This window comes from Corythoichthys intestinalis, chromosome 16, assembly GCF_030265065.1.
Source record: "Corythoichthys intestinalis isolate RoL2023-P3 chromosome 16, ASM3026506v1, whole genome shotgun sequence".
NCBI lineage: Eukaryota > Metazoa > Chordata > Actinopteri > Syngnathiformes > Syngnathidae > Corythoichthys > Corythoichthys intestinalis.
This window is the reverse complement of record NC_080410.1, coordinates 40897400-40909615: the sequence shown is the minus strand read 5'-3', so window position 1 is coordinate 40909615 and position 12216 is coordinate 40897400. Positions and strand designations below refer to the sequence as shown.

Genomic DNA, 12216 nt, shown 5'->3' with positions numbered 1-12216 from the left:
CGTCCATGCCACCGACGGCCCTGTACGTCCATGCCACCGACGGCCCTGTACGTCCATGCCACCGACGGCCATGTACGTCCATGCCACCGACGGCAATGTATGTCCAATTCAATTACAGCCATAAACATCTATGCCAATGACGCCCATGCACGTCCATGCCAAAGACGCCAATGTACGTCCATGCCAAAGACGCCAATGTACGTCTTGCCACGGCCGGCCCTGTACGTCCATGCCACGGACGGCCCTGTACGTCCATGCCACGGACGGCCATGCACGTCAATGCCACGGACGGCCATGCACGTCCAATTTAAATACAGCCATGTACGTCCATTCCACTGCCAGCCATGTACGTCCAATTCAAATGCAGCAATGTACGTCCATTCCACTGCCGGCCATGTATGTCCAATTCAATTACAGCCATAAACGTCTATGCCAGTCCACGTCCATTCCACTACCGGCCATGTACGTGCATTCAGCTGCCGGCCATGTACGTCCAGGCCACTGACGGCCATGTGAGTCCAGGCCACTGACGGCTATGTATGTCCATTCCATTGACAGAAAGTGACCTGATATGACTTGGAAATAATATGATATCAACAGGAAGTGACCCCAAGAGGTTTACGTGCCAAAGCAAAGCTACCATCACAATTTCTCCAGAAATTGCATTTTCTACTATTGTTGTATATTATACTAATATTGTACTTACTTTCCCACTTTCCACTATAAAGAAAAATAGAGGCCTCAACTAATGGCTCTCGTTTCACAAACCCATTTATACCTTCCTAAAAACAAATTGAAGTTTATCAGCAACCACTATTTAACAATTATGGCATTTATTTCAATGGATGCATACATCGCTCCATCACCAGCACAATGCTTCTCTTGGAGATTGTTGGACGTGCTCATGTGAGCAAAGAAGCGTCAGCTGTGAGCACATGATCAAGATGCTACGGCAAGGCATGCACAATTTCTTGGCAAGCACGCTGCACCTTATCTCTACATCGGCGCCGTTTTGAGAACAGGGGCGGATAATCCACATTAGAATCGTCAACTCACATCACGGAATTGCACCATCCCAATCTCGCCCAGCTCACTGACGCAGCAGTAGGCTGCTTCTGACTGGAGGAAGAGCTGCGCCAGCGTCATCTCCTCGCTCCTGAAGAGTTCCCCCATGTTTGCCGCGGGTCCACGGGTGCCCCGGCACGCCCTCCGGGAACAAACGCTCACCTGAAATAAATCGTACGGATCCTTTAGAGTGAACCACTTACTTTTTGTGATTGCTTTTTGACAGTTTATATTGTTAATTCATATTTTTTCACTTGAACCTTCGACAAAGTTTAGCGAAACAATAAATTTTACTAATTCAGGGCGGTAGCTTTTCCCTTATACATTTAAACTCCCAGCGTAGCACTCCTGTGTGATTGTTCACGAATGATGGAGAGTAATTTTTGTGTGCTCTTTAGCAGCAGCCTGCGAGAAGTTGCCATGTGACAACGCAAGAAAGAAAATCCGGTTGCCTTCACATTGATCCCATGATCAGGGCAGGAATGTGGTTACGCTGGCAAATGCTTAATAAAACGAAACAAATAGAAATAACTCATAGTGAGTGCTGGTGTGGATTTACTATCTCTAGTGCAAGTTAATTTGTTACAATTTTTGTGATGAGGTGAAGAAAAGAAAGGTTGTTCTATCTCATAGAACCACTTTAACCACCTTGTGGTGAGGTAAAATGACCACACAGAGCTTATCTGAGGATTATAAAGGGAGCATGTGACATGGTGCACCATTAAGCCTACAGCTTTCTCAATTGAAGCACAAAAAGGCTACTACTTTGTTACTAAATAAAATATAGTACGCCTGTACTGTTTGGTCGATTGCTACATCACCTGTCAAAGTAGGAAAACTCAAAACAATAAAGCTAATTTAAGGGCGTTACTCTATTTGAGTGTGTTAATTCCATTGTCAAGCACAATTTATTGTTTTCAGTTACGTAAGCAAAATATTTTAGCAATAGGAACATAACACGTATTCGTCATGATTAGCTTCGTATAGATACTTATTACTGTGGGCTAGTGGCTAACTTTGCGCACCTGTTGATTAATAGATACAATCGCCAGCAGTCAAAAACGTCATATAGTTCAGCGCGCATCTTAAAATTAAATTTTCGTTTATTACCAAGTGGCATACTTACTCTTAAAATGGAAATATGGACGTATAAACAGTCTTTTCCCTGGTTATGACGTTCTCGTCCTGTTTGCTTCGGACGAGTTTTACAGTGGCGGAGAGAAATTTGACAACGACTTCTCAAACCGGAAGCTGGATAGCTGGTCACGTGACGTGCTTTCACGTCAAACCATTAATATTAATCAAAATAATAATATTAATTGAAAAATAATAGCAATTTTGGATAACGTTTAAATATTTAAGTGGTGTTTTGGTGTATTTTGTTTTATTTTTGTTGAACATACCTAAAATAAAGAATTTCTGTCGTTGAACAGGGAAGTATTTCCAGTTTTTACCACACGAGGGTAGTAAGGAGTAACTAAACAGAATCTCGTCATGTAACCAATGGACACTGCCTTTTGATATCCAGTATTTTCTCCTGGGCAATATTTACTTTGTAATATAGGAATGTTTCGTTTATATATTGATGTAAATATTGAATTTACAAATGACTTGACATATTCTAAACTTCTGTGGTGTTTACAATAACGTTTTTGTCACTGCTTCAGTGACTGAAAAGGTCAGTATCAAAAAGACACGCAGCACAAAACAATGGCGCCACCAGGGGTGACCACCCCACTCGCCTATAATGTCAGATTGTAGTAACTGTGGAACTCAAAATGTTGACTGGACTGTTATGGACTACCAAGGCCGGCCCAGCCTATACACAGACTATGCAGCTGCTTAGGGCCCCTGACCACTAGGGGGCCCCCAATCTGGCAACCTCATTATATACGTTGTTAATAGAGCATTGCGAATAATGTGGCGCGCATTGCCGTTTATCCATGCAAACATCCATTTTCTTGTCATTACATGTCATTTCGGGTGAGAAGTTTGAAGTATGCAGTGCAACAAAATATGATTAAGATACAAAATATGGACGTATGGGTTGGATTGCATGTATGGGTTTCACAGTACACTGTGATGAAATGTTTGGCCAAAAATATGCGCCCCTTGGCATTATTTTGCTTAGGGCCCCCAAATGGCCTGGGCCGGCCCTGTGGACTACGCACATTAAAGTATATCAGTACAGTTAAGCCCATCGACAGGAGTGGGCAACCGGGTATATTGTCCCGGGCCTCAGGACCATAGGGGCATCTGAATGACCGTTAATTTTGTTTACTTTAAATTCACATATTTCTTTTTTATTTAAATCATCGTCTGATTAAATATTATGTTCTACTTAATATATACTTAAAAACTTTAACATATTAAATATTTCAAATATATATTTTTTCCATTTTTTGCACAAGCCCCCCACCCCCTCTGTCTTAGCAGAGAATGGTTTGACCCCGCTCTGGCGTACTCAAGGCTACACTATGTACGTGCCCTGAATTAGGAAATTGAAATCTCTCATTGTTAGAAAACTCTAAACATGGCGAGTCGTCATAAATCGGGTGCGCAGAAAAGAAAAGAAAAAGAGATTAAGATCATAGAGGTGAACGAGAAAAAAATGAAGTTTTTAAAAGGGGGAAAAGAAGCCAGAGAATTAGGGCTAGAGTTGGCTGTGGACGGTGATGTCGGTAAGTGAACAACAGCCAACAGTATTGGCTTATAGTCCGCACATACAGTGCCTTGCAAAAGAATTCGGCCCCCTTGAATCTTGCAACCTTTCGCCACATTTCAGGCTTCAAACATAAAGATATGAAATTTAATTTTTTTGTCAAGAATCAACAACAAGTGGGACACAATCGTGAAGTGGAACAACATTTATTGGATAATTTAAACTTTTTTAACAAATAAAAAACGGAAAAGTGGGGCGTGCAATATTATTGGCCCCTTTACTTTCAGTGCAGCAAACTCACTCCAGAAGTTCAGTGAGGATCTCTGAATGATCCTGTGTTGTCCTAAATGACCGATGATGATAAATAGAATCCACCTGTGTGTAATCAAGTCTCCGTATAAATGCACCTGCTCTGTGATAGTCTCAGGGTTCTGTTTAAAGTGCAGAGAGCATTATGAAAACCAAGGAACACACCAGGCAGGTCCGAGATACTGTTGTGGAGAAGTTTAAAGCCGGATTTGGATACAAAAAGATTTCCCAAGCTTTAAACATCTCAAGGAGCACTGTGCAAGCCATCATATTGAAATGGAAGGAGCATCAGTCTACTGCAAATCTACCAAGACCCGGCCGTCCTTCCAAACTTTCTTCTCAAACAAGGAGAAAACTGATCAGAGATGCAGCCAAGAGGCCCATGATCACTCTGGATGAACTGCAGAGATCTACAGCTGAGGTGGGAGAGTCTGTCCATAGGACAACAATCAGTCGTACAATGCACAAATCTGGCCTTTATGGAAGAGTGGCAAGAAGAAAGCCATTTCTCAAAGATATCCATAAAAAGTCTCGTTTAAAGTTTGCCACAAGCCACCTGGGAGACACACCAAACATGTGGAAGAAGGTGCTCTGGTCAGATGAAACCAAAATTGAACTTTTTGGCCACAATGCAAAACGATATGTTCGGCGTAAAAGCAACACAGCTCATCACCCTGAACACACCATCCCCACTGTCAAACATGGTGGTGGCAGCATCATGGTTTGGGCCTGCTTTTCTTCAGCAGGGACAGGGAAGATGGTTAAAATTGACGGGAAGATGGATACAGCCAAATACAGGAACATTCTGGAAGAAAACCTGTTGGTATCTGCACAAGACCTGAGACTGGGACGGAGATTTATCTTCCAACAGGACAATGATCCAAAACATAAAGCCAAATCTACAATGGAATCGTTCAAAAATAAACGTATCCAGGTGTTAGAATGGCCAAGTCAAAGTCCAGACCTGAATCCAATCGAGAATCTGTGGAAAGAGCTGAAGACTGCTGTTCTCAAACACTCTCCATCCAACCTCACTGAGCTCGAGCTGTTTTGCAAGGAAGAATGGGCAAGAATGTCAGTCTCTCGATGTGCAAAACTGATAGAAACATACCCCAAGCGACTTGCAGCTGTAACTGGAGCAAAAGGTGGCGCTACAAAGTATTAACGCAAGGGGGCCGAATAATATTGCACGGCCCACTTTTCAGTTTTTTATTTGTTAAAAAAGTTTAAATTATCCAATAAATTTTGTTCCACTTCATGATTGTGTCCCACTTGTTGTTGATTCTTGACAAAAAATTAAAATTTTATATCTTTATGTTTGAAGCCTGAAATGTGGCGAAAGGTTGCAAGGTTCAAGGGGGCTGAATACTTTTGCAAGGCACTGTATATAGTATATAGTTATAGTATGCACAACATGTTTGTGGGGCCGCGTGTATCCTCTTGACTTTACATAATATGTCGCCACGGTTTGGGACCACGCCGCCCATGCACCCAGGGGGACGGGAGAAGGCGGAGTCCTGCCAGCAGGGGCCCGGGTAGGTGGGTCGGGAAAATTCTGACTGGGTGGTTTCACATGGAGCGGAGGCATTTGAGTGCAGCCACACATGCCTGAGCAGTGAGAGGCCCAACTCCCCTTGGCTGGCTGGCATCCCAGAGGCACAGAGGGTTTAGTGAGCGGCAAGACAAGCAAAGTTTAGAGGGAGTAAAGGGGATCCTGGTGCTTATTTTTCAAAGGGTGTATTTTTATCCGCAGAGGGTGTGTGAGCAGGTTGCTTTGGAAGCTGACAGTCATGGCGGATACAGGGGTCCAGAAGAAGCACCAAGCTCTGGCAGAGGTGTCCTGCGATGACGACGACATCGCCTTGGTGGGCGCTGCCGCGGAGCCGGCGATCGATGGCGGACACCCTGCCGAGGAGCTCAAAAGCGAAGCACAGATGAACGGCGTCATGGTCCTGGCCCTGCTGGACAAGATAATTGGTGTGGTGGACCAGATTCAGCAGACTCAGACCGGGCTGGAGGAACGTCAGGAGGCTATGGAAAAGTCGGTCTCCACCATCCAAGGGGAGCTGTCCAAACTGTCCAAGACCCACCTGGGGACATCCACCACCACCACCAAGATGTTAGACAAGGTTCGCAGGGTCAGCGTGAACGTCAAGATGGTGCGCAATAACCTCGAGAAGCAGGCGGGCCAGATCAAGAAGCTGGAAAGCAACGAGTGTGAGCTACTCAAGAGGCGCAACTTCAAAGTCCTCATCTTCCAGGTGAGCAAGGGACGAAGATAGTGGTATGGAACGTACAGTCAGCAGAAAAAAATAATAATAACACTTTTTAACTTTCTGTTGTTTATTTTGCATCCTTATTTCCTTGGCAACTTGGGCTGGAAAGAAACAATTATTTATAAACGTGGACTCAACAGTTGAAAACTAGTAAAAATGCATATGTAAAAAAAACATTTCAGCTATGTTTTTTATAGCCCATAGCTTCGTCTGCTGGATACGTCCCACACGATTAGCCCCGTTATTATTTATTAACAGGGCCAGCCCTGGGCTTAGGCAAGCTAGGCGGTTGCCTAGGGCACTTTTAATTGGCGGGGGCACCAAATTGCTTTGGAGGAAATAAAATACCCTGAAAAAAAAATCTCATGCTATGCTTTCAGAACATTTTATAACATGTCAAGTACATTTAAATAGGCTACATATAAAAAATATTTGCTGTTTCCAACCTGGATTGTATGACCCACCTGCTATTTTGTGGCACATATGAGGCAGGCAAGAACAGTCCATGCTTACATCATGTAAGCAGATGCACTTCACAAAAAAAAAGGACAAATAATGGCAGGTGATTAAAAAAATACATATAAGACATTTTTTGACATGTTAAAAAAAACTCAAGCTGCTCACTTACACACAATGAGTTGCCACAACAACTGCTTGACAAGTTAAACGATGATTGACGCATGCAGCGCTTTGAAGTTTCGGCTTACAGGCGTCTGTGGCAAAATTAAACCTTAACGTCTGTCAATCATTGTTAACTTTAATAAGCAGCTCCTGTGCACTGCCTGACCAAGAAAAGCGACAGGAGCAAGAGTGAGAGACTACGAGATCGGATTGGGACAGCTCTATAAAATACTGCATTTATTTATTGAATTGTTTAATTGAAAAAAAAATCTGCAGTGGACTGAGGGTGCAAAGTTTGAAGTGCAGAGTACCGAGGGATGACTGTTTGATCACATAACAAACTTAACAGCATAACTAGTTAGCACAGAACATGAAGTTTAAATATTTAAATCTGTTTTGTATGCAATGCATGCTGGGAGGCATGAAGCATTTTGCACGACAAGCGTTGACAGCAGGTGGCAGCAGAGGTTGTCTGTCTCTCACAAGAGAAGTGATAAATTATATTGAGCAGTGTGGCCAAATGAAGCTTCTTGAAGCAATGAAGCTTCACACTCAGTTGATGCAAAGCTTCAATGTGGTTCATTTGCTCTATGGTGCTACCAAGTGGTCATGAAGCTCAAGAGGCAAGCAGGGTTAAGAATTCTATGGATATTTGTTTTAGAAAATGATATGAATGTGCATGTGTTACTGTATGAACAAAATGCAACAAGTGCTATCAGGATAATTTGCTATTCACTTATATTTATAAACAATTGCTTCTACAGTGTTTTAAATATATATTTAAACAAAAACTGTAATTTCGCAGTATAAGCACCTGACTATAAGCCGCACCCTTCAAATTTGGCACGAAAACGCCATTTGTTTATAGATAAGCCGCACTGGACTGTAAGCCACAGCTGTGCTAACTGTAATATGGGATATTTACACCAAAAGATATTAACCGGTCACACACTATTTCACAGCGGCATCATACGACTGTCATAAATGAACCACCATAAAGATTTGAACCAATTGGCTGCAAAGCTTCATTGCTTCAAGAAGCTTCATTTGGCCATCACTACTCCCTTGGGGGAGACAGTCAACCTCTGCTGCCACCAGCTGTCAACACTGTTGTCATCCAACATGCCTCCTAGCATGCATTGCAGTGCTACAGATGTAAATAAGAATAAAAATTCATGTTCTGTACTAGTTATTTCGTCAGTTACTGTTCCAGTTGTTTCATTAATTGCTAGTTTTGGTATTTGGTAAAATTTTGACAGCAGCGCCATATGACTGTCATTAGACAGTCATAATTATGACATGACACTGTCAAATAACGTCTTACCTATTAACCCGAATAAATCAACAAATAAAGCTGCACTGGACTATAAGATTGACTATATGATTCAAAATGAAGGAAAAAAGTAGAGTCTGATAGTCAGAAAATTACGGTATATATTTTATTTGGAGGGGGAAGGGGCTCCTATCTACATGTCGCCTAGGTCACCTATTCACCCAGGGCCAGCCTTGTTTATTAACTTTTGTCTAATGTAGAGTGAAACCTGCATTCAGCCACTCCCATTCCACAGGACTTCCATCACGATTAGCCAGCCAGACGCTATAAATACGTAGGTGTAAATAAAATTATTAGCCTCATGAATGTTGGCTGCGGAGCGAGGGTGGGGAGACTCGAGATAGAACCGGAGACCCGCCCCACAGCATAGTTGGCAGGCCGTCACGGCACAAGATGAAGATGTGGTTCCTGGTATTCCAAAGGTCCATCCGTAGCACTATGGGTTATCTGTACCTGTTGGCAGCTGCATTATTTTGGAAGCAAAAGTCATAAAATAAAGGCCACAATGAGTTAACGTGCGAAGGGTGACACGGAATGCGACGATAGAGCTACTGTTGTGAACTTGACACTCAATCGCCGTTTTTAGCAGGACATGTTCTCACGTCCGGCCACAGTGAGTTTTCGCTTACAGCAGCACTGATTTACTTAACGCACTCAATGAGATTTCCCTCGCATGCGTGAGTCTGTCGGGATGCTGCCTAGGAATTTTGCTGCAGGAGCGGCTTGGTTTCACCAATGGTATCTGTCAGAAATTCAAACGCCAGCATTAGGGCTGAATAAATGACACCAAGCAGGTGGTTGAGAGTCCCGACGATAGTCTACATGGTCAACGTGTTCGAAAAGAAATACTGTAGTAAGCAGTACGTTGTTAATGGACTGGTTGTAAGAACATACCAACTGTCAGGCCGAATTTGGGTATTTTCCCTTTTTTTCTATTAGGGTTGCAGCTATTGAACATTGTAGTAAACGAGTATTCTACTAAAAATTCCTTTGATTAATCGAGTAATCGGACAAAACATATTTTCTTTTAAGTAAAGAGCATTTATAAAAATATACATGGGAAAACAAGACATTTCACCTAATATTGAACCATTATTAGACAATCAATGTGTTTATTGTAGATGTACATTAGTGAAAACAGCCAACAATTATATCTCAGATGTGACTAGAAAAAAAAATCAACAAATTCACTGCTTTCACTCAAAAAACTTAAGATCCTTTAAAAAAAACTTTTTTTTAAATGTATTTATTTATTATTATTTTAATAAATTTTTACCTACAAATGTCATTTCGCTTGTTAACACACATCACTTAAAAGTTAGGTGTTTTTCCCATAGGTTTCAATTGAATTTCCATTTGTGTCAGGCTATTTTAAAGTTCTAGTTAAGTTTTAAGTTAGCCTAAATTGTAAATCCTGACAGGATTTTGAGTTTTTGCAGTGTTCAAAATTGAATGTATGATACCCTGCTGTTTTGGAGCACATCAAACACCAGTGCTACTTGGTATTTTATCCATCAATGGCGTACCGCAAGCAACACGTCACTTCCACTCATTAATATTCATGACATTAGCTACTGTTGCTAAGTAGGGACAAGCCACCGTTTGTCCCTAATAGGAAATGAATGGAAATCGTGTTCGAAGGAGATGTTTACAGAGCTAAACCTACCAATTCTCTCCGAAAATGATGTGCCTGGTGCCAAATTCACTGGCAAAGATGTGGAACAACATAAAAATGTTCAGTTAAAGAGATGGATTTAGTGTCGAAGGCTGAAAAAGACGAAAAAAACGAGCCGACCTAAGCATAGCTTTAGCTTTAGCTTTTTTATCGACACGACTGACAATGACATTCTCCTGTTTCAACAAGCTATCCTTTACCATCAGCCCTGTCTTTGTTATATATACTCTGGTTGTCCTACGTCTCTTAATGTTCTTGGGGGTAATTTAGTTAGCTTTGTGTAGCGATCGCAAAAGCTATTTAGTGACAGCCAATGAACACTTTTAATTTTTTCATTGATAACACATCTTAATTTTATAATTTATTTACACTTCCCCCTTACTAAAATTGTTTTTTTTATATATAACAGAAACGGTAACAGTGGCAGTCAGATACCATTGTAATTCTTTTCAGGTCATTCATTGTCAGACAGAAGCAGTACGGCACAACGTTACGCTAAAAAAATAAGTTAAAAATATTAAAATGGCTTACCTCTTTGTCCACTGAAAGACCATGCCAACGCAACATAATGTTTACGGCATATGATATGTGAATGGATTCACCGAGCTGGTGTTAAAGTCCGCGCAAGTTGATTCGGTCTTCACATTTTTTCCTCCCGAGTTTTTGGTTTCCGGAAACACAACATCTTTCATGTGTCGTAATGTCTAGAGTCATTTCTACAAGTTCCAAAAAAGCAATGCGTGATCGGCATGTTCGTTTTTGAAAGATTACCGGAGAAAAGTAGCACAAATTACGTTGTGTCTATGCGAGGGAGGGTCTATAATGTCCCACTTCAGCTTTACTTCCGCTTTACGATGTGACGTCACGGTCTAAAAATAGCCTGCGTGCGGTACGCCATTACTACTGAGCTAAAATTTACAGCTGGCTTTATTATATATATATTTTTTTACACCCTTATCACTTTACAGCGCTGTGTTTATACAGATCAAATAAAGCCTGAATGAAAGACACGTTAGCCACGCATCGACACTAGTCATAATTAATAGAAACCTAGCCCTCCGTTAACGTTATGTTAGCAAGGTACAGTAACGTTAATCTTAGTCAAGGTACTGCTCACCAGACAAGGGTCTGACTACAGCCGCAGCCACACTATAGACCACGCCTGCTGTTGGTACGGTGGCGCAAAGAAAAGTTAACTGTACTATGTGAAGTTCAAAGGGTTTTTTGGACAATAGGCCCTAGCCCAATTCTTTACCCTAAACCTAACTAGACGCAGGGGTATTGTGATAACTAGATTGTAACCTTTGCTATGTTTAGAAGTAATTTAATGTTGTGACTCAACCGTCAAAGTTGTCAAAATTGCTCCAGTTATTCCATTATTTCCCTTCCGTCTACTTTCGACATGTGAAAGTTTTAAAACTGTTTCATCATTTAAAGATGGATTCAAGTCAACATTTTGCCGATTTAAGAGTATTTTAGATAAAAAGTTAATGATTTTCGCTTGGAAGGTTCACTACAACAGAGCCTTCCTGAGAAGTCTACTGCTTCAAGATGGCGGCTGTTTACTAACAGAATTATGTGGGCGTAGAGTGTAGCAACGTGGGCGTAGTCAGTGTTGTTAATAACGGCCTTAGAGTATAACCGTTGTACTAACGGCGTAATATTGTTCAGTAGTGAGTAATCTAATTAATTACTTATCTTGGCAACACCGTTACTGTGGATGTAAAGGCGTGTGTTACGATGCTTTACTACGTTGGTTGAATGACGCAAGAAAAGCCAGAGACAGAGCGGAGACAGAGCGGGAGTGGGGAGGAGGGAAGGGAGTTGTGACGCCGTTGCTAACGCGATGCTAGGTGGCTCCAGTAATACCTGACTCTAGCTGATAGCCTACTAACTACGCCAACATGATGCTACGGTAGATATCACATGTATATAGAACTAGATGCAAAATGACAGACAAGGCGGCATTAGCACATGTATAGAGAACTAGATGCTAAATGATAGACTTGTCGGCATTAGTAAACAGCCGCCATCTTAAAGCAGTGGACTTCTCAGGAAGGCTCTGTTGTACAAAACCTTCCTAGTAAACCTAATTAACTTTTTATCTAAAATACTCCTAAATCTATTCTGACTCTATCTTCAAATAATGAAACAGTTTTAAAACTTTCACATGTCGAAAGTAGACAAAAAGGAACTAATGCAATAACGGGAGCAATGGTTGATTCACAACATTAAATGACTTCCAAACATAGCAAAGGTTATTATGTTTTTGTTT

The 12216-nt window shown here is 41.5% G+C and overlaps 2 protein-coding genes across 5 annotated transcripts in view; one reads left to right on the top strand and one right to left on the bottom strand.

Moving 5' to 3' along the window:
* Positions 1–2320, bottom strand: part of atp6v0a1a (ATPase H+ transporting V0 subunit a1a) — a 29700-nt gene extending 27380 nt beyond the window's left edge. For all 3 annotated transcript variants that reach the window (XM_057817156.1, XM_057817157.1, XM_057817158.1), the window contains exons 1-2: positions 2192–2320; positions 1057–1227 (exon numbers count right to left, since the gene is read on the bottom strand). In XM_057817156.1, coding sequence (XP_057673139.1) covers positions 1057–1173 — 117 coding nt within the window. In that variant the 5' untranslated portion in view covers positions 1174–1227; positions 2192–2320. The remainder of the gene's footprint in view (positions 1–1056; positions 1228–2191) is intronic.
* Positions 2321–5628: 3308 nt separating this feature from the next.
* Positions 5629–12216, top strand: part of cavin1a (caveolae associated protein 1a) — a 54515-nt gene continuing 47927 nt past the window's right edge. For both annotated transcript variants that reach the window (XR_009060925.1, XM_057818004.1), the window contains exon 1: positions 5629–6297. Coding sequence is in view for 1 of the 2 variants with exons in the window: in XM_057818004.1 (XP_057673987.1) it covers positions 5827–6297 (471 nt within the window). In the remaining variant the exon portion in view is untranslated. The remainder of the gene's footprint in view (positions 6298–12216) is intronic.